This window comes from Pisolithus orientalis, assembly GCF_024613125.1.
Source record: "Pisolithus orientalis strain OTSU chromosome Unknown F5J12scaffold_53, whole genome shotgun sequence".
Lineage (NCBI taxonomy): Eukaryota > Fungi > Basidiomycota > Agaricomycetes > Boletales > Pisolithaceae > Pisolithus > Pisolithus orientalis.
The window spans coordinates 32831-59852 of record NW_026260834.1 but is presented as its reverse complement, the minus strand read 5'-3'; the positions used below and the strand labels follow the sequence as shown (position 1 = coordinate 59852).

The 27022-nt window shown below is 48.2% G+C and overlaps 9 protein-coding genes across 9 annotated transcripts; 5 read left to right on the top strand and 4 right to left on the bottom strand.

Annotated features, from left to right (window-relative positions):
• Window positions 1–925: 925 nt before the first annotated feature.
• Window positions 926–2444, bottom strand: F5J12DRAFT_786279 (uncharacterized protein; the record flags this gene model as incomplete). The annotated part of the gene is made up of 9 exons (XM_051743401.1): window positions 926–1030; window positions 1130–1141; window positions 1223–1279; window positions 1466–1515; window positions 1590–1924; window positions 1980–2075; window positions 2122–2219; window positions 2276–2368; window positions 2412–2444. 9 exons carry the CDS (start codon window positions 2442–2444, stop codon window positions 926–928), a joined length of 879 nt encoding a protein of 292 aa, XP_051595512.1.
• Window positions 2445–6081: 3637 nt separating this feature from the next.
• Window positions 6082–6348, top strand: F5J12DRAFT_727227 (uncharacterized protein; the record flags this gene model as incomplete). Its single annotated transcript, XM_051741786.1, has 1 exon — window positions 6082–6348. A coding segment is annotated over one exon (267 nt), but the record flags the coding sequence as incomplete, so codon positions are not given.
• An 893-nt stretch (window positions 6349–7241) lies between these two features.
• On the bottom strand, window positions 7242–8050 carry F5J12DRAFT_861026 (uncharacterized protein; the record flags this gene model as incomplete). The annotated part of the gene is made up of 5 exons (XM_051746869.1): window positions 7242–7473; window positions 7521–7632; window positions 7690–7788; window positions 7855–7969; window positions 7998–8050. Coding segments are annotated over 4 exons (379 nt in total), but the record flags the coding sequence as incomplete, so codon positions are not given.
• A 7008-nt stretch (window positions 8051–15058) lies between these two features.
• F5J12DRAFT_747629 (peptidase M76 family-domain-containing protein) lies at window positions 15059–16325 on the top strand. Its single transcript, XM_051742090.1, has 4 exons — window positions 15059–15266; window positions 15423–15679; window positions 15745–15828; window positions 15919–16325. The coding sequence occupies exons 1-4, from the start codon at window positions 15086–15088 to the stop codon at window positions 16111–16113; spliced, it is 717 nt and encodes a 238-aa protein (XP_051595509.1). The 5' UTR covers window positions 15059–15085; the 3' UTR covers window positions 16114–16325.
• A 135-nt stretch (window positions 16326–16460) lies between these two features.
• Window positions 16461–17281, top strand: F5J12DRAFT_786276 (uncharacterized protein; the record flags this gene model as incomplete). The annotated part of the gene is made up of 5 exons (XM_051743400.1): window positions 16461–16477; window positions 16530–16757; window positions 16812–16844; window positions 16926–17045; window positions 17095–17281. The coding sequence occupies 5 exons, from the start codon at window positions 16461–16463 to the stop codon at window positions 17279–17281; spliced, it is 585 nt and encodes a 194-aa protein (XP_051595508.1).
• A 968-nt stretch (window positions 17282–18249) lies between these two features.
• Window positions 18250–18994, bottom strand: F5J12DRAFT_463646 (ubiquitin-carboxy extension protein fusion). Its single transcript, XM_051739559.1, has 4 exons — window positions 18824–18994; window positions 18597–18707; window positions 18384–18536; window positions 18250–18322 (listed from the first exon to the last, which is right to left on the bottom strand). Exons 1-4 carry the CDS (start codon window positions 18925–18927, stop codon window positions 18304–18306), a joined length of 387 nt encoding a protein of 128 aa, XP_051595507.1. The 5' UTR covers window positions 18928–18994; the 3' UTR covers window positions 18250–18303.
• A 1113-nt stretch (window positions 18995–20107) lies between these two features.
• F5J12DRAFT_463366 (uncharacterized protein) lies at window positions 20108–22560 on the top strand. Its single transcript, XM_051739558.1, has 9 exons — window positions 20108–20422; window positions 20483–20529; window positions 20617–20772; window positions 20859–21161; window positions 21231–21405; window positions 21475–21480; window positions 21559–21620; window positions 21677–21777; window positions 21843–22560. The coding sequence occupies exons 1-9, from the start codon at window positions 20369–20371 to the stop codon at window positions 22445–22447; spliced, it is 1509 nt and encodes a 502-aa protein (XP_051595506.1). The 5' UTR covers window positions 20108–20368; the 3' UTR covers window positions 22448–22560.
• Window positions 22561–22733: 173 nt separating this feature from the next.
• On the top strand, window positions 22734–23673 carry F5J12DRAFT_965881 (uncharacterized protein; the record flags this gene model as incomplete). The annotated part of the gene is made up of 2 exons (XM_051750002.1): window positions 22734–22977; window positions 23029–23673. Coding segments are annotated over 2 exons (492 nt in total), but the record flags the coding sequence as incomplete, so codon positions are not given.
• A 1559-nt stretch (window positions 23674–25232) lies between these two features.
• Window positions 25233–26975, bottom strand: F5J12DRAFT_922715 (uncharacterized protein). Its single transcript, XM_051749326.1, has 8 exons — window positions 26853–26975; window positions 26679–26798; window positions 26591–26604; window positions 26282–26527; window positions 25997–26157; window positions 25725–25922; window positions 25518–25683; window positions 25233–25442 (listed from the first exon to the last, which is right to left on the bottom strand). The coding sequence occupies exons 1-8, from the start codon at window positions 26899–26901 to the stop codon at window positions 25329–25331; spliced, it is 1068 nt and encodes a 355-aa protein (XP_051595504.1). The 5' UTR covers window positions 26902–26975; the 3' UTR covers window positions 25233–25328.
• Between the last annotated feature and the right edge of the window lie 47 nt (window positions 26976–27022).

The window sequence follows — 27022 nt, the reverse complement described above, 5'->3', positions numbered from 1 at the left end:
TTTCACTACGTATTTCTCAAACAGTTGCCGTATCCCCTCCTCACTATGAAAGTGTTCAAATGCTTCGGTCCTCCTTGGCGGCAAAGGTATGGTATTTGGGAAAATGTACGAGCATGAAAAGACCTCCCCAACCCAATTCTGTTTGAGAATGGGACCATATTTCGTGAAGTCTCGTTATCGTAGCTCCCTCGGTCCATTTATCGCCAACATCAGAGAAACGGGGAATGACAGAATCGCGGTCACGACCAGTCAGTGACGGGTTTAAACAGGTTTAAACCATTTTTTCGCTTCCTGATGAATACCTTCGTCGGTGCCGCTATTTTATTCGTGTGGAACGCAAACTGCCATACCGTCACCTAGTTGTCCACCGAGGGAAGTAAACGCACTGAAAACAAGTGCCGCATGTACTGTATAATAGTCCCAAAAGCACCGCATATCAGTTCCACGCGATGAAAATCAGTGCCAAATTGTGGCACTGATATTTCATTTTTGCTACTAATAACCAGTGCCATGCATCAGTGTCATTGACGTGTTTTTTCAGTGTCAAAATGGTACTGATTTCCAGTCATGTTAGGCACTTATTTTCTGGAAATTTCCATTGAAGAAGGCACTGATTTTCACTCACAATGGCACTGATTTTCAGTCAAGAGCACACTTATCATCAGTCACAAAAGTACTGTTTCACTTGCAAAACTAACATTGATTAGACAGCACATCGACATTAAGTGCTGCTAGGGAATCAACGATACAGATTACTGGGTGCATAGAAGTCCAAGTAGCACGAGGCAGAAGTGAGTTCTGATGAAAGTGTGTAAACAGCATGGCTGGGGAATCAACAATACACATAGCTGGGTGCATAGGAGTCCAAGCAGCATGAGGTGGCAGTGAGTTCTGATGAAAGTGCATAAACAGTGTGGCTGGGGAATCAACAATACACATAGCTGGGTGTGTAGAAGTCCAAGAGGTGTGAGGTGGTGTTGAGTTCTGATGAAAGTGTGTAAACGGTCTTGAAAGTGTCCAAATAAGTTAGCTAAAAGGAAATGAGAGTGGATTGACAAGGCGCAGCCTAGTTATGAATGTTCTGTCATGGTTGGCCTTGCCAAGTCTTTGATCAAGTGGTGCAATTTACCTTAGCATGTTCCTGTACATTCAACCACACATGAGTCATGAGTGCAGAAAGGACAGTGATGGGGGTATGACAACTGAATTGCCTTATACTCACTGATGTGACAAGTCCAGCAGTTTGACCTATGCTTGCATTTGGGGCATGCTGCTGGACCTGTGTAAGTGGTGATATCTATATCAGTATAACACATTGGAAGCATTGAAGGTAGTACACATGCAGTGGCCACTGGTGGCACTGTTGATTGGGACTTGCTGCTCGGCATGACTGTTGTGGTCTGTAAGGTTAGTAGTGTCAGTAAGGCACAATGTTAGTGGGATAAAGTGTGTAGTGAACATTAACCTTTGCCTGCTCTGAATGTAACTTGTTGGCAGCTTGATTGGAATCATCATCTGTCACAAGTAATTTAACTCTGAGGCAAGGTCATGGCTAAGGTGAATGGTGTCAGTCAAGGCACAGCCTACACAGGATGATGGAATAGGAGATGCCTTCTGCATTTGCCCTTGGAGTTCCAGCAGAGCCTGAGTGGCATCCCAGGTATCACTTGTTGCTTCATGTGTCAGGAGCTCCAGTTGCTTTAGTCGAAAGGCAACAATGTTTCTATGAAATATCTCCTCCAACTCTGTATCATCATCATTTGTGGGGTGGATGAGGGAACCTGCATCACTACTTGCAACCATGATCTTGTGCGCCTTGACAACTGTTGTGGGACTGTAATCATCTGCAATCAGCAAGGTCACTACATAGGGCACCATAAAGTATGTCGTGAACTTCGTCCCTTTTCTTCTTCTGTGACCCATCCTGTGTGAGTATGAGAGCACAAAAATGGAATGCAAAGTTTTGAAGGCACACATACATGACATTCAGAGGCTGCTGGCACCTCTGCTTCATTGGCTTGCTCCTGTACTGATGTGAGTGGTCTTGGAGTGTGTGACCCATTGCTGATAGATTCCTGAAAGAGTGTGAATGCACAGAGTGAATGACTTTCCGGACCATACCTGTCATTCCATTCCCAGCATGCCATTTGCTGCTCGTAGTATGCATGATTGCTGGTCATCGATTGATTCATCCACCAGCTTGTTTCTCTTTCTCTAAACTGTGTGGTGCATCATGAACATCAGCTTGTGACTACAGCTCAATATACTTGCTCACATTCTTCTGAGTACCACCCAGGCATTGGTGACCCTTATCACCCTTGGCATGCATGTTGGGCTGGATGTCATCATCGCTAACAATTGACTTTCTCTGAAAAATGTTCAGGCATCAGTTGCAATCACATACAGCTTACTTCCTCACCATTTTCTGTCTGGCTTCTGTGCATTTTGGGTAGACACTCCTCTCATCTTCATCTTCATTGTTGTCATCTTCATCATCATCATCATCTTCATCCCTCTCCATCTAAATGACACAGAGTGAGCTCGAGATAGTAGATGTTTGTTCACCTACCTTTCTCTGTGTACCTGGAGCATGTTTGCTGTGCCTGTTACTGGCACCAGCATTGTCTGCATACATTTCCTTGGACTCGGACTAGGAGTTGTCTCTCTTTCTCTAAGCGACACGTAGTTGGTTTGTGATAGTAGAATGCACATTTGCCTACCTTTTTCTGTGTATCTGAAGTACGTTTGATGTGCCTGTTATCACCAGCATCACCTGTGTCCATTTCCTTGGACTCAGACTTGGAATCAGACTCGGACTCGGACCTCTTTCTCTAAGTGACATGAAGTGAGTTCATGATAGTAGAACATGCATGCCTACCTTTTTATGTGTACCTGAAGTACATTTGACATGCCTGTTATCACTGGCATTGTCTGTGTCCACTTCCTCAGACTCAGACTCGGACTTGTCCCTCTTTCTCTGAATGACATGGAGTGAGTTTGTGATAGTAGAACACACATGCCTACCTTTTTCTGTGTACCTGAAGTACGTTTAATGCACCTGTTAGCACCAGCATCATCTGCACCCACTTCCTCCTCATCTTCATCATTAGACTCTTCTCTCTTCCTCTAAACATACCAGGGAATCAACTCAAGATCAAAATATAGATAAAAGTAACTGCTAACCCTTGCTTTGGCATTCTGTTTTTGCCTTCATTCAGATGTTGACCGGTTTTTCAATACCTGGGCAATTAAAGCATGTGCATCCCAGCCTCCCTCACACCGCATGAGGATTTCTGATTCTGCTTGGGCCTAATGATGTGAATCTGGGTTATTAGTGGCTATATGCACTTAGAATGTGCTCCCTTACCCTCTGAATGACTTTCTCGACAAGGAGCTTGTCACTTTGGTGAGAAAGTGAATGACTTGTATCCAGGTAGCGGTAGACCAATTTCTGTACAACATCCTATTGAATAGCATACAGGTAATAAGAATACAATAGTAGGGATGGAAGATGTACTGAAAGGTGATTGTACATGTCCTTCTTCTCTGTGAGTCCCAAGGCATCTATTAGCTTGTAGCTGCTGCCTCGACCTGCTTGGCCCTTGGGCTTGTTAATCAATCTTAACCATTGGTTAGTATGTTTATCTTGCTGTTTTTTCCACCTCCTCTCCTCTTTTGCATGGTTCTTTCCTGCAGGAAGAGATATGAGATCTAAATGGTACCTGTTGGTATCAATGAACTCACATTTGTGCACTTCCAAATCCCCATGGAGTTCTGATAATGACTCTCCTAATTTATTGATCCTTGACTGCTTCTTGTGCTTCAGCTTCGTCATCGAGGCTGGAGGCTTGATGGCAGAGATGATACAGTGCATAGGATAATGGATGTAAGCAACAACCTTGGAGTGGCTGTGCTCAGGTCAGGTGATCACAGCTTGGTACATGTTGCTAAGTCAGTTAAGTCAAACATACTGACCATGCCTCCAATTCAATCTCCAAGGAGGAAACATTGTTGGTGCAATCCAGGATGTGGTGTGCGCTTGAGCAGCACACAGCAGTGGTGTCACTATAAGAAGGCTGCATCCATGGGGCAACTGGCAGGCATGTGTGACTCTGAAAGCCTGACAGGCGAAGAAAGCCCCCAACTAGATCTGGCTGAAGGTCAGCTCAACAAGCTGAACATTAAATGATACTAAAGTAATCATCTCAGGTGGTCATTCCCACCTGGCATCTCCATCTGAGTCATCAGACACAACAGGTGTGAGTGGGGTGTCCGAGTCTGAGGCCGACCCTGGAAGTGACGTTCAAGATGATGTATGGGTATGGGCTGAAGAGCTCGAGGGAGATGATAATGAGCTGCTGGATGAGTTGGAAGACAATGTGAGAAATAAAAGAGAACGAGATCTGTTCACTCTCTGTACATGCCTGGTTGCCCTGGCTCTAATGTGCGAACTGATCATGCATCAGGGAATGATATTCTATCAGATGAAGATCGTGACAATATCTGCACATTTAACCTCCTTATGATGGGCCAAATCACTTGATGTGCTTACTCACAGATGCGATTCACTTTCTGACACAAAATGAACCTCAACTCGCAATATGTCATCTTTCAGCGTGTGGCCAAACTATCTGGGATCAAACCCCTCTTGGTTGACTGCTGCGGAAATTCATGTGTGGCCTACACCGAAAAATATATTTATCTTCAGTCTTGTCTGTTCTGTTGAGAAGCGCGATTCAACCAGTATGGAAGGCCACGTTGACAATTCATGTATCCCCCACTTATCCCACAACTGCAAGGGTATTTCCAAAGCACGAGGATGATCAAAATGCTCTCATACCATGCAGATTATGATATTGGGAGAGGAGAGATTGTGGATGTATTTGATGGGAATCATTACCAGCGGCTTCTCCATTGTTGTGTTATTGTTGATGGAGAAGAGTTACCTCACCAATACTTCTCAGATTCCTGAGATATCACATTGGGCCTTTGTACCGACAGCTATTTACTCTTCAGGCAGCGATGCAAGGGCCTGTCCAGTACACCACTCCTGTTGCAGAACTACAACCTGCCTCTGCATGTGCGAACTCACAGCAAAAACCTATTGTGTGTTGGAATTATTCCTGGCCCGCACCAACCCAAGGACCTTCATTCTTTTCTCGTTCCCCTGGACAATGAATGTGCCAAGCTAGCATATGGCATCCAGACTTTCGATGCATCCCAGCAAGCCCTTTTCAAGATGCATGTGTATATCATTGTCAAATCTGGTGATATCATTGCAATCAAGTGCTTCTTAAATCTCAAGGGCCATAACTCAATCTTCCCTTGTTGTTCATGCAAGGTGAAAGCTGTTTGTGGCTTAGGCAAGACCTATTATGTCCCTCTTCACCCGCCATCTCAAAACCACAGTGCAAGGACCCTCTATCAACCAGCCCCTTTATGACACCATGATGACTTCTCAGATGTAATGGCGAGGATTGCGGTGGCTGAAACAAAAAAAGAGATGGTGATGATCGCAAAGGAGACTGGCATCAAAGGATTGCCAGGCCTGACTCGTGTCAGGTCCTTGGATTATGCACGATCGTCCCCATGGGAATGGTTTCATTTGTTCTTAGAGAACATTGTCCCAAACCTTGTCAACTTCTGGACAGGCCAATTCAAGGGTCTTGGGATGGGTAATGAAGACTTTGAAATTGTGACCGAAATTTGGGAGGAGATTGGAAAAGAAACTGCTGCTGCTCTCCAACACATACCATCTACATTTGTCCACATGCTTGTGAATATCGCAACAGACCGCTCACTCTTTATGGCAGAGACATGGTGTTTTTGGTTCATGCATCTTGCTCCAAAGCTACTGAAGGGGCACTTTTCCAAAGACAAATACTACAAGCACATGTGTGAGCTAGTGGCAATTATGAAGGCTACTTTACAGTTTCGCACCCCACATGGACAACTTGATGATATCAAAAGATGTATTATAGATTGGGTGCAGAAATATGAGAGGTATGCATGTTTCTGATTCAATTGTATTGCAACACTAATTTTTGTCATTAGATACTATTATCAATATGATATCCATAGTTCGAAACAGTGTTTGAGACCCACACAGGTTCTGTCTTAACCCAAACTGGGTATGGTGACCTAGAAAAAATAATAGCCCTTGTTTTGCCTGCCACACTGCTCTTTGGAGAACTCAGAGGCAAAACCATTGTTGTTGCACTTGTTAGACCATGGGACACAGATGGAAAGGTAGCCTCAGAAGAGGTCGTGTTCTTCAAGTCTCAAAAAGCAAGGATAATTATGGATATCAGGAGCTTAAGAGCTGTTGTAGGCCTAGTCAAGATGTGAGGGAGATGGGGTATCATTGACAGGGCACCTGGGACAGCAATGACAACCTTTGCAGACAATATGATGGAAGGATATTTACATGATGAACATGGTGATGATGATGACTTCATCTTGTGAGAGAAGTAGTTGATTCAATATAATACCATATACATGGGAATTCATGGTGTGACGATGCACAGGATATTGATACATATATACATACTGGGGAGAGATGTGATCCCTTTCCAGGTGCAAGCCCTGACTCAGTACACTCCAGATCCAAAAAGCTACCTGAAGGATGTCACAACAGACCTGCACCCACAATAGTCAATGATGTCTCCACCCGAGAAGGTGACTCCTACAGGTTGTCGACATTGTCACACAAAGCTGTCCTGGTGGTGATGGAGCCCACAATGTGGCCATTGATGGTGATGGCGGAACTGGAGATGGGTTGAGAACTCTTCGTGATGGGGTAGAAGATAAGGGCAATGGTGGCAGCTGCAGGAGGGGCTGACTAGGAGGGGGGGCAGGTGGACAGATGCCAAGATGGTGCCAAGAGCCAACATTGTTGAGCCCAGTGTTACAGGTCCTTGGGGAGGGGAGGCTGGGATGAAGGATAGTGAAAGTGGCATGTTCGGTGGTACTTGCCTTGCACCAATTTCATAATGTTCTGGTGTGTATGGATTACTTACCCACACCAGGGGTGGGCCAAAAAAGACAATGCACCTTCACTCGATCGATGATCTTGAAGCATCTGGAACTATCAACTTCTGCGACATCCTTGGTGTGTATCCAGCTGTCCTTCAGCATCTCCTGGGTAGTCTTCTCATCTGATGGATACCATTTCTTTTCACACGCCTTAGTAAATGGCGAAGAGGAGACATACCTTTATAATATCCCATGAAGCAGTTTGGGCTGCAGACACATAACTCTCCACATGGGTTCGGCTTATCGTTAGACAGGTAATTCATCGCTGGAAGGTCAATGAGTTTGACTTCGAGAATTGGTTGAGGCAGGCTGATCACCCCACCACCAGTTGGGTCTCCCTGCGAAGTGCACATGCAAACTCCACAATTCTCTGTCATGCCATAACTGCCCAGAGTCATTAATGGAACATAATCGAGCGACCCTGTGACCTCACTTACCCTGGACAAAAATTAGTGAGGGAAGGAAAAGAAGTAGGTTTGTCACACCTTCTGTAATACCACAACCAAAAGCGATCTTGAAGAAATCAACCACTTCGCCGCTAATGGGAGCAGAACTGGTGACCATCAGCAAAACATTCCCTCCAAGTGCAGCATGAATCTGGAAGCCAAGTAGAGTGAGCCAATCAAGTACTGCATCAAGAAGCCTGCCACGAACCTTGTGGAACACCAATGCATCCCATATGATGTGGGCAGTTACCCTGGTCTTGTGAAGTTGATCTAGTTTCGTCTGCACTTCTGTTCGGAAAATAGCACCCTTCACACCCAGCACATTACCAGTGGACATGGCAGCTTGGTATACCCTATTCAGCACTCATGGTACTGATGGGAAAAAGTGAGGTTTCAAGGTGTCATCCATCAAGCGCAAGGGGTCGCCAGTGGAGTACCCAATACATCCACCCACAGTGATTACTGTCAATTCACAAATCCGCTGCACACTCAAATCATGGAGATATGTTATTAGACTTCAATAGAATCCCACAAATCTCATAAATGTGTGCCAGTGGCAAGTATGACATGAGACAGCAGCCCAGGGGAAAGCTGGTACCAAAGGTGTTAGCATACGCCATGCTTGTGAGATTCATGTGGGTGATGATTGCTCCTGTGAAAAGATAAGTTAAGAACCACTGGCATCATGAATGGTATTCCACCTTTTGGCAAGTTTGTTGTTCCCTATCATCCAGAATGAATGAAGCAGCCAATCAAGAGTGCAATTAGGAATGTACTGAGGTGTAGCACAAAGAAGCGACCTGATCAGGAGACACCGGAAGAGGTTCAATGAGGTTTTCCTTGCCATATGTCTCAACTGTACAACCAAAGGTCAGTGTGCAGGCCTGCCTGTCAAAAAAAAAAACAATCACAAGTCAATTTTGTGACCATATACCAACTGTCCCCATGTCTGTTGCCTTGAGTGTGAAAACCACGAAGACCTACTACATGATATGGGCGACAGATGTCAGCCAACAGTTTCATGAGTAGGTTGAGGAGGTTTGGGTGCATGAACACCAGCTCACAGAAACGGGCAACAGATGTAGGCCAACTGTTTCAACAAGCTGAGAAATCATGAACACTTACTCCATGATATGGGCAACAGATGTCAGCCAACGAAGGCTCAGTGAAACAGGCAACAGATGTCAGCCAACGAAGGCTCAGTGAAACAGGCAACAGATGTCAGCCAATGGTTTCATGAGCAGGTCAAGGAGGTTTGGGTGCATGAGCACCAGCTCACAGAAATGGGCAACAGATGTAGGCCAACTGTTTCAACGAGCTGAGAAATCATGAACACTTACTCCATGATATGGGCAACAGATGTCGGCCAACGGTATCACAAGTAAGGTTCAGTGAAATGGGTGACAGATGTCGGCCAGCAGTTTCAACGATCCTGCAGAGTTAGTATTAGAAGCTGCTGAGATTTGAACATGCATGATGTACTGTGGTCGGTTACATTGTGTGGACCTGTTTTCACACATCAGTAAAGCTAAGCATTCAAAAACCTGGGTTTTCAAGTGCTTAATGTTCACCAGTGTTTGCCGAGCATTCAAAAACTGTCTAATGTGCATGCTGTAATTTGGCTGAATTTACTGATGCATCAACAACAATTTTCTTGTTGCAAGTTAGCACGTCACGTGTCAACATTTCATTAAGGAACTATCCATGGCCAGAACAAGGCAGAACACGAAGAAAACCACGTCTGGTATTGTGCCATGAGTGCAAATCATTCGCACTGCTTGCGCCACCCCCATCTGACGTGCATCCGTGCAGTCCACCTCAAAGGCCTCAACACTGAGTTCATTGACATCCATTCCATCCTCTCGGGGACAGTCCCCTCTGGCTGAGGAGTGGCGTAACTGGGTATGTACTATAGGTCCATCCTCCTATCACTGCTAACACAATAAGTAGTATTGCTACCTTTGCCACAATGGAGCTAAATACTTATTCAAGTGCTATTCCTGCCCTCGTGTCGTGTGCGACCCCTGCTTAGGATTAGCACAGTGGCTCACAGACAAGGCCTGTGCCGAGGACATAGACTTCCAGTGTCCCAGTTGCCACAAACTCGAAGAGGGTGGTGCGAAGCACAAAGAGCTACATCCGTACTTTGTGAGTTATTCATCGTTCACAATCTGAATAGAGCTGACATGAGTCCAAGCCATTCATGCACACAATACTCGGGAAGAGAATTCCCATGTTGGATAAGCCAGTCATCATCTCAGGGATTTGTGAAAGGGCATCTAAGTCTCAAGTGTGTGCCGAGTCCACCCTTATTCTTGAGCTTGTCTGCACAGGAGTGGAAATTCAAGGTTCGTTGCCATCGCTCCTCAACATGACCATCAAGGAATATCACACAAGCAACTCCCTTCTGTATCAAAAAATAATCTTCGATTTTGGTACGGATTGAAAGTTTAGTCGGTGGAGTACGAGGATCAAAAAACTGGGTGAAAAGTTGGGTGCATACGCTGTGAGTCAAAGTGTGGTTCAGTGGTGAAAACCAACCAAAACCAACACAAAAGACAACAAAAGCAAGTGGTGGTGTGCCTATGCAGTACCTAGATGGTAGAACCTGTTTTTTTGGGAGGGTTTCTGCGAGCTACAACACTCAAAGATGAGTGCTGAGGGTTGGGGGTGCTCCTGACAAAGAGGGAGCAAGACTGTGATAGAAAGCGATAGAGTAGACTGCTGTCAGCCTACAGAAGGATGGATGGTGACTTAATTCGATGTCCTAAGCTGTACTGAGCTCAGGGAGGGCTTGGAGTGAAGTATATGGATGATAGATGATGATAAGCAAAGTAGATGATAGCTAGACCCTTAATAAAGTCTCAACTATCGAAGCTGATGAATGATTTACTGAGAGATGATAAATTGTGAGCAAGAGGGGCTCTCTGATGTCTTCTTTTTTTTTTTTGCTACCTAAGTACAGTGACTTATATACAGTACAGGGGCATTGCCTATGGAAAACAAGGTGCAAACACTTGGTAAGTGATTGGTAACTGATGAGTAAGGAATGTAAGCGATGGGTAATCATCTTGGAAAGCATTGGTAAGCATTGGTAAGGATAAGTAAGCCAAAAAGCGAAGAATCAGTAAGCAAAGTCAAAAGATTGGTAAGTATTGGCAATAGGTGAGTCAAAGACAGTCAGAATGTCAAAGTATGAGTCAAGCAGTGTCAGGAACTGGGAAAGTGCACTGGAATCACATTAGGGGGAGGCTGTGCATGTCACATCTTGAAGAGATCGCTTCTAGGCCAAAGTGGGATGACAGAGAGGCAGTGCTGATCTGATGCTGATATAGTACATCCAAAAGTGGACAGGGTGAGTCAGATGTCAACAGGTGTCAAGCTTTGGGGGTCTGTGGGGTGACAGGAGCATAGGGGATCGCAACTTTCCCCCCCAAACCATCCTCTCAGTGAAGCAAATAAAAACTTCATGAACGAGGCTCTGTTGGAAGAGAGGATGAAGGGGGAGCATCTTCTGCTGTATCTTGCAACAAGGAGGCAAGATGTGCATCATACTCATCATGGATGCGATCAGGGAGAGTGGAGAACAGTAGATTATACTGTAGCTGTCGCAATTTTGGAAGAATGATGGACGAGACTGGTATGAAGACGTTGCAGGGGGCAGGGAGGAAGGATCCATATGCTTCTTGGACTGGAGAGACTGAAACAACCACATAAGACCTTTCCAAGTGAATGACAGACCTGAGGCAACCAAAGAACGTCCTCCTGGAGGTCATACTGACAAAAAGAACACGCTGTCCAAGCTGGATGGGCTGAGAGGGGGCAGATGAGGGTGGGATGTACCAGGACGCTTCAGGACGGAAGCTGGTAGGAACTCCTGGTAGATATATGTAGCCATGGTCCCTAGCAAAGGGGACAAGTGAAATGACTGATGTGGAGGCAGCCATATCAGAAGAATTAGTGAAATGAGCGTCTTTTGGAGGGAGTGCTGTAGAAACGTGTGGAGTGCGCAAATCCTTTCCAATCCTGGAAGGTAGGATCGTGTGGCTGAGCACTACAAGCGAGTGTGGGAATGGTTTCGGTGTCTGCAGAATTGGTGGAGATACGTCAAAAACCAGAATGCCGTACACAGGTGCTTAAGAATTTTATTGGTGCTTAACTTGCCTCCTCCTTTTTCTTTGGCACTGACAACCTGTTCTTGTGCGAGGGATGACTGCTGACATTGCTGGCTGTCCTTCTTTGCATGAGGGCTATGGTCTTCACCTCCATTCATCAGCTACATCCATGTCCACCTCACCAAACACCTTTGGTGTGTGACAATGCCTTCAAGTGCGAGATCATATTTGTTACTGTTCATAGCGAAGTCACCTGCAGTGACCTGTTTGCAGGGAAGGGTGAGAGTGGTGAGGATGTTGCAATGGAGGTTGGCGAGGTACATGACTGACATGAGGAGGTTACTCTCTCTCATCCGTTTCAGTTCATGACATGCCTGTTTGCTTCTCCCCTGCAAAACATGGTCTACAGTTCTACACTGTTTATGTTGACTTGTGGCCCTGTGGTTTCCTTTGAACAATCATTAGCAGCGTTGAAGCAATCTATCGCACAGTCAGTTATTAATGATTGATCTATAAAGAACCTTACTAACTGTTGCCAAGACTCTGGCCAGAGTATATGGTTGCATTCACTGCCAAGGATTTCCTCAACGCGGTTGTCAAAATTTTCATCATGTCATACAGTGTCAAAGTCTTGATTGAAGGACATGCTCTGGAGAACGTTATCCATGACCTACTCAATGTCTCACTTGAACTTCAGATGCACACTGATGTGATGCTCTTTCATCTTTCAGGCCTAGGATTGCCAAGGGCGCCATGGTTACTTAGCCCTGCCCCACTCACTGCTGCCCCTCTCCTTGCCATATACAGGTACTCATGGTACCACAGCCATCAGCGCCCATGGGGCACATCTCTATCCATGGGGTGCCTGAAATGTGGTGCCATCCATCCATGGGCATGATCAAAGCTGGACCCTCATCCACTGAGTGGTTATCACCCGAAGACTCAAGTGTCCACATGCCACAAGTGCGCCTTTGAAGTGCATACTCAGCCTCTACTGGTTGAATACGACGTGCTCCATGGCAACCCTACATCTGGGTGGCTCAAATACACCGTTTGCGCTGCAGTGCCACTGTGATTTCGTGCATTTGTCTGTCATTTATACACTTGATACTTCCAAAGTAATGTAATACCGCATCTGCATGCAATCTCACTTTATTGGTTTGACAACTTGGTGTGAGTAAACAAGGTGACAATGTCATGTACTAAATATCAGTGCTGGTAAACTTCGAGTACTGAAAGTCAGTGCCTAAAAAAATGTGGTACTGAAAATCAGTGCCAACAAACTCGGGGCACTGGTTTTCAGTGTTTCAAAATATGTGGTACTGGGAATCAGTGCCAGCAACTGAAATTTAGTGCTCCAAAAAATGCACACTGAAAATCAGTCCCGCGAAGACAACACTGAAAAGAAGTGCTCACTAGATCAGTGCCAGTGGTACTGATTTTGCTCAAATCAGTACCACTGGCACTGATATTCAGTGTGTTTACTTCCCACAGTGTGTCGCTGTTGGTAGTGACGCCATGCCTCTGCCCATATCAGCCAGATATCTGATAGGAAGCTGATTAGATTCGCAATAAAGCCATGTATGCGCCGTTTGCGTTGGGAGAACAATAAAAATAGGCTTTTAGGTTTGTGTGAGGAGTGGAAGTTCATGTCTAATTCAACAGATTGCCAATGATACCAACTGCACTGTTGCTACTGTGGTATGCCAGGTCACTACTCGAATTCAGGCGTGTTTGGTATCATGTACGTCGGACAGGTATCGGCTACTAGGTTTTTTTGAAGCTCATGCCCTGTGTCAGAAACCCTCCAAATATTGCTACGGGAAGCAACATGACATTATCCACCGTGATGCCCGCTAAGGCTGTAGGTATGTCATATTTGCTTCTTAATTGCTAACAGAGTTCGTTAGTGTTCAAGCATGGGCACCATGCGGCGGTACACGCGACTAATGTCGCAAAATAACAGCATGGCAGCGGTGCCCCAAAGTGACTCAATGGAACGCTTCTGATTCCTCGCCTCTGGTTCCGGTCGATGTCAGAATAGAAAGCTAATCTTAAAAACAAGTTGAACAACCCTGGCTGCCAGAAGTGACGGATCGAGTTGTCCTGGTGGTGCCATCTCGCCTTCCGATACTACATATGTATGTCATTCTATTTCATATGATGTTTCGGAGGGATCGACCCTTTCAGTGTCATCACTCCACATCGAGGTTGTTTCGGTAGCAGGAAACACATACAATATACCACAACACAACGCCGGTCTGCTACGGTGATGCGTATAACCATTGCTGCTTTGATCTGGGTGGAACTTGAGACGCGAGCATGCACACAGTGAAGTGCGTATTTTATGGGTCACCATCTAACACATTGTACTCCGTTAGTATATTAGGCAGGACGACCGACGTCACATCGGAATGTGCGCATTTCTGCTTCCTTTTAAATGTAAACTCAGCAGAGAACACCTGCATCTTGCAGCTTCAAAAAAAAAAAACCCTCCTTATCGTCTTTCTTGTCTGCCGTGTTCCTCAACTTCTGTGGCTAATTTATCCATTGTTGATGGGCTGACCTGTTGTCGACCCGGTTTCGGTACATTAATGCTCTCACTCTGCCGCACACTCAATGCCTTGGATACTGTAAGCGTGGACGTCTAGCTCAGCGGACGTTCCGACTTTCTCCATAGGACTGGTAAACAAGGTGTTCCATGATTCCTTTGGTATCGTGAATAACGTTTTCCCCAAGCCGGGGAGTATTGCTGTTACCTTCCCTGTCGGGTGAGCCAGTCTTATATGCCTTGCTTTTTTGTGTTTACCAGTGGTTTATCGGGCCGCCCCCTAGTGCCAACTGAGTACTATGTGGGTGCTGTCGGTCGAAGACATTCCTCCTTCGTTTACATTTTCAGGTTCACGAATCACGACGAAACGTGCGCGCGGCAACTGTATTTTCTGTTATGTTGCGACGTAACAACGTCTACATACATTGTCGGTCCCGCGTCCTAGTAGGGCCGCTGCCCTGGCAAGCTCCCGGAGCGGAAGAACAGTGCCAACACTGAATGCGCAGCTCAACAATTTGTATTCACCCGAACGGACCGCCGGGGAAGCGCGCGGCGCACCGTAAGAAGGGTGAGACAGCGGCTGGTGAAGTCACATCCGCCCATGATGAAATTCTCGGTATGCATATACGTATATGAGATAAATAGACACCTGTGAAGAGATAGATGAATCGTCCCACATCGTTGCCCTCATTGTTTCCAAGTCTCGTGGGGCTATCGCTCCGTGCTCGTATCCTCAATACCAACAAACCGTCGGGCCTTGGTGCTTGATTCTTGTCTTCGACTGTAGATGGTGGTTAGCAAGGCGTGCGTGTTTAGCGTATTCCACTCACAACTAGGAAATATTATTGAACTCCTGTTGGAAGGGTAAAGCGCACAAGGATCACGTGACACGCTGAGACACTTCGTTGTCACTTCTCCCGCTCGCGGTATGCAGTGTCATGGATCCCCCCTCCTCGGCTCCAGCAACGAACCCTTCCGAGTCCCGCGCGTTTCAAAGGTGGCTCAAAAAAGCGTCCCTCGTTACCGGTCTTGGGCTGACGCCGGAAGAACGCCAACATTATCTTGATGAACAAAAACATGTCCGCTGCGAGAAATGGAAGACCGAGCTCCTGAACTACAGTGCGCCTGTCTCATTGTTTCCGCGTGTATGACACCTTTATCTGATTGTTCCCCCTTTGGCACATTTTCTCCGCTTTGGCTGGTTGACGACGTGTCGCGAACATTGACCGGCTATGACTTATTACTTCATTGCGCCCAACGCACGGACGCACGCAGGTCCTTCTGTCGTTTTCATGCTTAAGCATCTCCGACTGTCCGGCTGTGCCGTACCACCCTCCAATATCGTGTGTGGGTCATGCGATTGCACGCGTTCCGGTGGATTTCATCCTTCTGGTGCCATTGTTTTATGCGAAGGTCATTTCGGAAGCAAGCGACACATGCAGGATACCCTGACACACGAGCTAATACACATGTATGACCATTGCAAGTTTAACGTTGATTGGTATAATTTGAGACACCATGCATGCAGCGAAGTGAGTGAACCCAAATCGAGCGGAAATGTGATGGAAAGATTTGACTGTCTAATGCTTTGTACAAGATTCGTGCCAATAGTCTGAGTGGGGACTGCAGGTTCATGCGCGAGGTAGGAAGAGGAAACGTGTCCCTTTCGAAACAGCACCAGGTCACTCCTCTGCATGATTCTGATGCTTAGAGAACTCATGCTCGCTCCTTTTTTCTGTTTTTCTTCTTTCTTCTTTCTTTCCCTGACTAGGCATGCGTACGCCGAAGGGCCATACTGTCCGTACGGGCGAATCCCAAGTGCCCAGACGGGGCTGCAGCTGAACGTGCAGTGAACGAGGTCTGGGAGAGTTGTTTCAATGATACGAGGCCGTTCGATGAGGCGAGGATCTTGGCTGTCTGGATGTACGGCGGAGAGCTGATGCCAAATGCGTTCCAGATCTATTAATAATACTTGGGCAGCAGACTTTCCTTGTATGGAAAGAAAGAAGACAGGGGGCAGCGGTGAGCTTGGGGAGGGAGGGGGACGCGTTCGTGCTAGAGTTCAAGCGCCCAATGTTCTACTCGGTTGGTGGCGGTGGCGGCGGAGACAGTCGCCCGGATATTCTAGTGTACTGTTACAGGATAGGAGCCGAACGGAATGGAACATCGGGGATGGGATCATGTGAACCTCACGAGAACCCCGTGGGAATCTGCGCAGCTCGGCTTCGACCTATAAATTAAACGAAAAATTCTTGGGACCCGCAGGTTCATTCTCGTCCTTGTTCCTCTCTGTTCCCCCCCTCTTCCTTGACCATGTTCGCCCAGATTCTGTGCGGCATCTCCTCTCCTACTGGCCCCAGCTTGCTGTTGACCCATTTCTAGTGCCATTGCTCTGGCTTTGCCATTCGTTTCCGCACTTACCCTTGTGGCCCCCACGGGTGCTACGACCGGCGGATCTGTCACGTTGACCTGGCAGGCGACCTCCACAGACCCTGCGTACTTCACTTTCCAACTGGTCAACCCTGTCTTCCACGACACATTTGCCATCGCAAACAACGTTCAGACTTCTCTGGGCACACTTACGCTCCAGCTTCCTCAAGTCCCTGTTGAGTAAGTTTGCCTCTTGCGATTTTTTCCGTGCATAATTTTGACGTCTTTGCGTAGCACCAACTACCAGCTCGAGGCCATTAATCCAAGGTACTCCTTTCTATTTTTCCCCCCCAGCGCACCCCACAGGGTTACCCTAACAACCGTCCTTCTTGTTTTGTCGTACTATAGCAACGTGAACGACGTGTACGCTACCAGCTCGACGTTCAGTATCGGAGCTGCGACCTCTTCCTCGAATACGGCAACTGGCACGACTACCTCTGGTACTGCGACTTCGACTTCTCCCACAACGTGAGTTATTTTTAATCGCCGAATTCCACCACTGATGCCTTACGTCTAGCGCTTCTGGCACCGTCGCATCTGTTAGCACGGCCACTACAGCTGCTTCCACCGGAGCTACCACGACCGCATCCTCCACGACATCGCCTACCAGCTTCAACGGCGTTCCCTACAAGTTCGACTTCGCTGCAGCTCCCGTTGCCGTTGTTGTTCTTTCTGCCGTTGCCGGTGCTGTTATGCTTTTCTAAATAAAACTCGCTGCATCTTTCCATCTTCATTCTCACCATGGATCGATAATCTGTCCTTTCTCGATAGATTGAGATTTCTGACTTGGTGATGGTGGAGCATGAGTAGTGCTACTCTACTTTTACATAAACAGTGACTTTTGTTCTGTCATCGTCATCCTGCTCGATTTATTCACGTGCTATAGGACGTTGTCAACCTCCATGACGAACTTTTTGGACTGCATCGCATTCGTCGTTTCTCCATACTCGTAGCCATTCTTTTCTTATCGTGTTTAATGGGGACCTGGTGTTATGTGACGTTGTAGTTATCCTCGATTCATGACCGTGTGGGCTGGTGGTGGTCCTTGTGTACCCATTGTTGTCTTGCTGTTTGTTGGTGTCTCCGAGTCGACGTCTTGTACATGTCTCGGTAACGCGTGATAGGGTTCGTTTCCTTGCCCGTCGGTTCATTGCGTTTGATTTAGGTCGTGTCCTAAGTCGAATTTGACCGAAGAAGTTGGCTGGGTTATGTTATACAAATGATTGTATGCACGTTCGGCATGTTCAGTGACCTCGTGTGGGTTTGTATCATCCGCACGTTGACGGGATTCACAGGGCGGGTATTACCCTCATGTTATGAGATGCATATGGCCGAATGTTGATAATCCCCGCTTCATTCCCGCCATCATTCACGGTGTGAGCCGTCAGTGATTTCGGCGACGCTCTCACAAACAAAATGGTGGTCGAAAGCAAGGACTCGTGTTCGTATGTTCGGCATTTGATATGATGAAAAGGGCCTGTGGATGGACAGCACGTACAAGCGACTCGAGCAAGATTCGTAGCGTTTATGTAAAATTTTGTAACCCAGTGAAAATGCAATTGTACATGCAGGTCGATCGAGGAACAAGTGAATATGCCGCAGCTACGGAGATGTGGTAGAATCTCTCATGGATTCCATCCCACCCATACACACGCCGCGGCCCCACACAACCCACGGAAAGCACCCAAACATATCGCGAGTGGGTGGCGGGCAACATGACAATTGATTACTTCAGCTTCTTCTTTCTGTACGACAGCCAGGAATCAACAAAGAGAGATAGGAGGGACAAGGAGAAGGAACACAGACGGACGAAGCTGGGACGAATGTCCACACCCTCGCTTCCTACAGTTCGTCGCACGAGGAGGAAGTCTCGCATAGCATTTTCTACAGATTTGCTTGTCGCAGTTGTATTTGGAAGCGAGGACCTTAAGAGAGGGTTCAATAATGCCGCCGCGGAGGCTGTTCATATTCGAGTCTGTTAGTAAAGGAGGGAGAGACGACGCAGAATGAGAAGCGCACCGAAGGACGAGGTGAAGCGTGGATTCTTTCTGGATATTGTAATCGCTTAACGTACGTCCATCCTCAAGCTGTTTGCCAGCAAAGATAAGACGTTGCTGATCCGGAGGGATACTAGAAACAATTGGGATCAGTTATTGGTTCTCTGGGGAATCACGCGGGAACCGCTCCCGCTGAGGCAGGGACGGAGTGGTCCTTGTGGACGACAGGTCTGCCGACAATATACTCACCCTTCTTTATCCTGAATTTTTGCCTTGACATTGTCGATGGTGTCAGAAGACTCCACCTCGAGGGTGATAGTCTTCCCCGTGAGGGTCTTCACGAAGATCTGCATCTTCTTGGTCGGTCGGTGTCCTAGCTCAGGCTCTGTTGGTAATGAGATGGGATGTACTGTGTGAGGGCGTGGGAAGTTACCGTGTGGTGCTGTATAGTTTTTGTCACGTGGCTGATTATGTGACCGGTTTAGGGTGGGTCTGTGTACATAAAAGACAGTAAATGCGATGGCTTGAATGTGGTCGACCAAGGACTGAGGTAAGTCGGTGCCCTTCCTGTTCTCCTCCCTCCAAGATGAAAACCTACTCAGCTCACTTCGATAGCCTGTACGCAGGCCATGAGAATAATTTTTTATCCTGACTGAACTATCACAACTTGCAGTGAATGTAGCTTAACAAACATCCTACTTTGTTCAGGTCGTGGCGGCACCCCTACGTGCAAGCGCATACCCTTTCCTCGTGTTAGGGCAGAGCTAGGCCGTGACAGGATTCAGTGGGTTGAGTGGCTGAGATTCCTGTTCCGGGCCGCCTGCGTGGGGTCGCGCTCGTTTCCAGGGCCTTGCGGCGTCAAGCGAAATAGAAAACTCGTGGTGGAATTGTTTTTGTGATACACGGTATAGGTGAGTGTGCCTCCTGTCCTCCAACCTTTGCATGATGCAAAAAATGCATTCGTGACGTGCACGCACCGTGGACGCAGCCCTTCATGGGCCCATTCAAGTCTCTGATCTACATATCATTTATTCGTTCCATCCATCCATTCCTACCACTTACGTGTTTGATTGGTTTATCTCCCTCATCTCGTATGCTAACGCTCGTCGTTCATTTCTAGGCACGTGAAAAGTCGGTCGTAAGTGTGCTCGTACTACGTATGTGAATGAAACGGGGATCATTTTGTTCGTGTATTAGTGGTTACCCTTTCATGTAAGTCATGAATAGAATGAGCGGTTGAGAGTTGCTCTTCCACGAGATGCCCTTTTTATGTGCGTTCTACTGTCGACATCTAGGGCCTTTGTTTTCGAGTTATTTGACGTTTTGTCGGCACTTGTCACAGGCCGCTGCAACTAGCCTGCATAGGGCTGTACGTTTGCATACTTAGTTGTACGTCTCCTATGGTATTGCTTCAAGGTGCGGTTCCTCAGGACCTGGTGGAAGCACGGATGTAAAAACGCTGCGGGGCCGGGATGAATACCCATAAAGGGGACAGTTCCATTTCGAGGAGAGATTAGCCGAACCCTGTGCGCCCAATCAGCGGTGTGCCCTGAGGACTAACCACTTTCAATCATTTTTGTTGCAAACGTCAACCGAAATTGAATTTACACTTCTCTTCTTCCGAAATACACCAGTAACTTATTACTTAAACTAGCAGCACGTTGTCGCCGCCCCCCAGCGTCGTCGTGCTGGCCTTCTTGTCAACCACCAAAACTTGTTGCGCCCAGCGCCGACTTCTCGAAGGCTAGCTTTCTTCTTCAGCCTCTCCACTACCAACCGCTGATCGACCGACAAATGTCTGACTTCCATCTCGTTGATCCTCAAGGTTGGGAGTATGACCTCCAGTCTGTGCGCTCTTTCTCCTACTGCGCTTATCGCATGATTGATATCTCTTCCCCGCGTGCACAGGTACATTCGGCCTACATGGGTTACTTCCAACTGCACAGCGTCCCATGGTACGTTTCTCACTAAATTCCATCTCCCTCTTCTGCCATGCAATAGCTCACGATGGGCCCCGCTACCCTCTGCGTGGGTCAACGCAGGTACGATCGATCGTGGGGTCACTTATTCGAAACATTCGAGCAGTTCCTCACGTTTTCCTGGCCCGTGATCACGGTGACCGATGCGCGTACCGGGCGTGCGCACATCGTAACCCGTCTAACGTCCATCGGAGCATTCCTTAAGATGATACGAACCAGGTAACGAACAATCATCCTTCTTCATTTGTGATCCTACCGTCCCTAACGTCCGCCGTACCATGCGTCCCACGCGTTCATGTACGTAGGTTCGGCGAGACGCTCCCCCAAATCGACAATATGCTCAAAGTCACGCCCTCCGAAACTGTGCAACGTCACTTACGAAACGTAAACGACTGGACCACCTACAAGAAATTACATGCAACACTTCCCGCCGTCGCGCTTTCCGCCTTTCGGGCACGCGTGCGTAGTGGAGACCCGCAGGCCATACGTTCGCTATGGGCAAGTCGGGATAAAACCTTTCTTGCTGTTGGGTTTATGTGGTCGGAACGGAATAGCCAGTCGTGTTTAGAGTGGGGATACGCCACTGTGCGGTGCGGACACCTTGACGGGTAAATGAGACGCTGTCGACTTCAGCGCCTAGATATCATTGTTGTGTTGGTGCTTACTTCAGACATTAGACTTAGGTGCTTGGCCACCTGTCCCAGGGACAAATTACCGGTAGGTCGGAGCAGCCTCTGCGCATGCCTTCGCACGTCGGACGCTCACGTGGAAGGCGACAGAAAAGGTCACTACGTCATTGCCGAGTACGCGGACAAAGTTGTTAACAGGCTCAACCCCAACTACCCATGGATGGTGCGCCAACCCTTTCTCTTATCTCAACTACCCAGCCAAAACTAACTAACTCGAACCCCCCACCTACAGTATGCAGTGAGTCTGTTGGCAGAAGTATCAGCGAGAATGCACCGGGTTGATACCTGATCCTGCACTTCCTACAATCACTTGCAGTTTGGCGAGAGCCAAGTAATCCCCAAAGCGAAACTACCTCGGATCATTCAGTCCGTAATCAGGTGTGTCTACATGACAGGGACAGCTGCATTCCCATTACATTGCTAACTCTCCACAGTAGCCTCGTTAGCCCGGATACGGAAACCTCGGCCAACAATCTTGTTCTGGTCGGACATGGTGTGCAGGTTGACATCCAACGTCTCGAAGAGATGAAAATCAGTACGTCGTCGTACAGATCTCACCTTTGCAGTCTCCAAATTGAGACAATGACCCGTCCACCTCAGAACTACCGCATAACACACTCGTGATCGATACCGCAACCCTTCAACGCACGTTATCCGGTAGCACACATATGCCGTCCAAACACCATTCTCCACGGCCTAACATTGCTATGCTTCTCCATTCCCTCGGAATACAGCCCCCCTGCGTGCTAAATAACGCGGGGAATGATGCGTTTATGGCGTTGTATGCATTCCAGCGTATGGTGGATCCCGAGAGCCTGGCAAAGGATATGGCGTCCACGACGCGACAAGGCGCGGCACACCAGGGGCTTGTGCCCTCGCCCCAGACATCGGGGCTGCACGTGCCCATGTCTAATGTCTGTAGTCTTCAGGTGCACCCTTCGATGCTTGCCATGCGATCGTCACATGTCGGTGTTCCAAACGGTTTGCATGGCATGGTGGGTGAGGTAGAAAAACTGTCCCTAACGAGTCCTATATCACCTCTGTTGCTCCCTATTGCGGATGGGAATGGGCACGGGCAAGTCAGCAGGGCTGGAAGCCTGCGTGGCGGAAGAGGTAGCGCGCGGGATAGTTGTGCTTCGCCATTGGGTATGTCTGCTGCCGGCGAAGAGGGATCTCGGAAAGGAAAAGGAAAGCGTGCGCAGTAAGGGGCTATAATGCATAACCGTCAGTTCCGTCACAAGAACTAGAGCCAGGAGCGGTTACTATTGGAATATGGAGTCAAGTAATTTACCTCGAACTGTATAATTGGATTTAGTATCATATTTACATCTAACCTTGCTTTCAGTTCGCTGGAATATATGGTCGATGTTAGATCCTTGGGATCAGGTGGATCGGGGTATATCCTGACCACAAACAGATCCCCAATTATCCAGTGACTTCTCCTACACTTCAGGTACCAACCACCATGTGGCCGAGGGCAGTCATTGATTTGACAGCGACTATTTTGGGCCCTACAACAAACTTCATATACTCTTTCCCCCTGCCAGCGATTTCGCAGTCGGGCCCGCGTTCTTCCAGGATTCCCCACAGGCTCCTGTCACCGCCGTGTTCGAAATTTTTCTGGTGGACAAACCACTTTTAATCCTGGAGTTGAGGGTTCCAAGCTACCGTGATCTTCCGTCAACACGTCAGGTGGTGGACGAGGAGATCAGGAATCGCATGCACGATATGGCTGGTAAGTGATTTGTATTCAAACGCTGTCCGCCATCTAAACATGTGTTTTCAGCCGTCCTGCCCTTAGATACACTCCATGCTATCAGTGCGTTGGGAACGAAGTTATGCTTTTACAGCGTAGACACGCGGTGTAGCTCTGCAGAGATTGTACCTGCTGCCATCTCACACCACCCTACCGAGATGAACGACCCTGCACCGGCTGATCGTTGGGATTGTGACATCTTGGAGCCTGCTGGTGAGGAGCGATTGCGTCTCACTGTAAATCGGATCATGGAGGAGTGCGCGGCTCTCAACATGTAATGGTTGATTCAGCTGGGCATGTGTATGAAAGGGTATGTAATAATGCAAATTGGATCAATGTGTGGGGATGGATGTGTCCTTTCCTTCGAACTGCTCAACGCGCCGCGTTTGTTCTTTGCACACCCTCTTATATCACTCTCGTATAAATGGCATCCTCCTGCCCGCCCTCATCTCCTGTCTCCCCTCCTCACCCAACACACTGTGCCAAATCGAAACGCCCAAGAGGACAACTCGAAATTAGATGGGTGCCCGTGCCGGGGATGCGAATGGGGACGTCGCCCATGAGGTCTGGTACCAAGTGTTGAAGAGGCGGAAGGGGAAATATAGGGCCGGAGCATCGAGCTGAGTCCACCCCTTCAGTCATTTTTGAGTTCTTCACAGCACTGACTGTATCACTCCCACGACCAACGCCAAAGTGCGTCTCTCTTTCTCTACTTACCCTTCTAGCGAACTCCTCCGACTTCCACCTACACAAATATTTGGAAGTCCTCTCAAAAATTCCATGTTAAATGCTTCGACATCTCGCACGCAGAAGGAACGAAGGCGGACCCCCCGATCGTATACCCCTCGTTCCGTTCTGTACCAACGACTCCGACCAACTGCTCGCTTCCACACAAACGATTCAAGACTGTTGTGATGTTGTCGATCTGAATCTAGGATGTCCTCGCGAGATTGCGATGTCCGGCCACCATGGATCATTTTTGCAGGGTGAGTGGGACTTGATCCATAAGTTATGTGTGTTCTCATCACCTTGCCCTTACAACGTTTTTGGTGATAGGCAAAGTGTTCTATATCCTTTTGAATACACGTACCACAGTCAACACGCCCCGTACCCACCTCAAAGTTCCCGTGACAGTCAAATTCCGAGTTTTTCCCTCAACCGAAAAACCGTCGCCTACGCACGGATGCTTGAAAACGCCAGCGCCCAAATCCTTACATGTCGCGGCCGCATCCGTGAATAGCGTGGTCATAATTCCGGTCTCGCAGATTGGTGCAAAATTCGCGCTGCCAAAGAGGCGGTATCAGTTCCCGTATTCGCGATGGAAACATCTCGTATTGGGATGACGTTCACACCTTGCTGCGTCCGGTACTACCTACTAGCACCAACTAGCACCCTGACAAAAGGGTCATGTAGAGAGTGGATCTACGCACCCCATGCGGAGTTGGCGTTGGAGTATTTGGGTATTGTCAGGAGTCTCAAGACGAAGACGGCGTTGAGCGCTGTCAAGGGACACCTGTTCAAATTAATGCGACCCGCTTTGAGCCGAGAAAGACACCTACGAGAGGCTGAGTAAAATTGGTGGACCAGATGCTATAGATCAATATATCGGAGTCAGAGGAGATGAGGGACCAGTGGTCGTTTGGAATGATTTTCTCTACTAACCGCATCCCTTCCCGTTTTGCGTGGTCTCGGATAGTGCGATGAAGTGGCAGTAACAGGAAAGACTGACGAGCTTGTAACGATTGAACCTACGATAGGGCTCAGAGTACTTCTCCACTGGCTCGCACAACCCTACTTCCTTCCGTTGACTCACCTGCGTCAGGTAGATCCCCGAACGTGAGCTCGTTAGCTGCCTCCTCTTCATACTGCACCGATGAGTGAGTTAATGAACACCGGACTACAGTCACAACTGCAGCCACTATCGCTGCCGCTGCCGCCCCAATTCACTAACGCTCTCGTCAAGAACGAGGATGGTCTAGATCGATCAAAGGATGTGCATCTGCGGGACCCCGTTACTCTTCTTACGAGAGAGGACTGGGAATCAGTGTGGTGTACCAGGCGACGCGAAAGAGTATTTTGCATTGGGACATGGTTTATCTACCATATCCAACACTCAGTCATTCGTACTGATATAGCGCGGATCGCGTTGCGTGAGGGTGAGACCGACCACGTACCAAGTGTGATAGAATATCAGCAGTGACGCAGCCATGTACAGTAAGCGCAAGAACGACGTTCACTCTCGCACTCCAATACTATAACATCAATCACTAGGAAAGTAGCGTAGCACTTCCAGATAGAAAACATTGATCACATATAACATGGCAAATAGCCTACACACCCCCACCGCTGAAGATGTACTCTATAGCAGCTTGGACATTACCACCTGTCGCCAACAGCGCTCTCACGTTTTGTGAGGCATTGGTGAATCCCATCTCCTGAAGTTGCTGTGACTGATGCTATTGTGCAGTGGACAGTGAGAAGAGGGAAAGAGGGGAGACGAAGGGAGGTGTGGAACAAACCTGGAGCTGGACTTGGAACCTCTCCTCAGGCGGCCGTGTATCTGCTGGAGTCGATAGTATGCCTGCACCTGCGCCAAAAGAACCACCGCCCGTTCCTCCCGCCAGAATCTGTTGCATAAGTGCGGCAGTTGAGGAACGGGTTGGCACCAATGCCAGGACTTGGTGACTGTGGCGTTCCGCCGAAAAGACTGAACGGGGGTGGCTGACGTTGTTCGCTGTTGTTGCTGGCCGGTAGAAGGTGTGGACGCAGGTGTTGCCCCTGTTGAAGGGGTACCAGGTGCAGGGAAGAAGGATTGAGCGCCGCTCCCACTACCGCCAAAAGCTCCGAACGGCACGCCGCCGAGTCCCGTGCCGTGGAGGGCCGCCGACATCTGCAGCATCGATCTTAACATCTCTGGATTTGCCCTGGATCGATAACGTTAGTCACACACGTCCTACCGACCAGCTAGACGTATAGGAACTAATGGAATGACACACACAACATCTGCCTGAATCGTTCACTTTGAAATATCTCTCTGACTTGGGGTCCCATTGCGGCAAGTTGTGGGTTAGATGCGATGACTTGGTCGAGGACGGCGGGATTGGACATGACACTGGACATTTGTTGGAGGAATTCAGGGGAGCCCATCATGCTTTGCATCTTTTTTTTTTTTTTTTTGAAATGGATGCGACGCGCATGTGTCGAACAAGAATATGAACGACGAGATATGGCGCATCGTCGTTTAGCGATATTGACGTAGGTATGAAGCAAAGGTACCACGCACCATGTTGGGATCGTTGGGATTAAGGCCCATATCTGCAAAGGGGTTGAAACCCGCCAGCGCACCAAATCCTAGATGGCTGTTTAATTGGGTGAGCGGGTCATGCGGGTTTTGGCCAGCTTGCATCGTTGGGAGGGCTGGCGGTGCGGTAGAGGGTTGGTTGGTTGGGCCACTGGATCGGGCTGCACCTTTGACCATGTGGATGGTGTGCGATGACTGGATTTTGTATACTGAGAGAAGATCCTCGTCCTGGGGGCGTCGCAAATGATTAATGAGCCCCGGGAGTCAGGCGAGGGAAATGGCAACGCAAACCTTCAATACTCTACCTATCGTCCATTTGGACCATTAAAAAATGCGATGAGCGAAGACAACGGGGGATGAGGAGCAAGAGGACAAATACCTGAATAGATCAGTCTTTGTCTGTCAGCTTCGACATCTGACTTGGCAGCGATGGCTTGTTTGAGGTCGCGCACGGTCTTGTCCGTGGCGATGGAAATCTGGAGCTTGAGCTCGTTGGGGCCTGCCGGAAGATAAGCGACTTGCTACCGAGACGAATGTTTATGTTTTACATTACCTTTGACGTTGATCTGAATCTCGGACGAGGCCTGGGTTGAGTCGGCCATGGTTGTTGTCAGTTGTGTGAGGGGAGGTGGGGGCCGGCGACGTCAGCGTCTGTGGCAAGTATATATCGGATTTAAATGCAAGTACACACTGCACAGTACCGAGATCTTATCTGCGTCGACA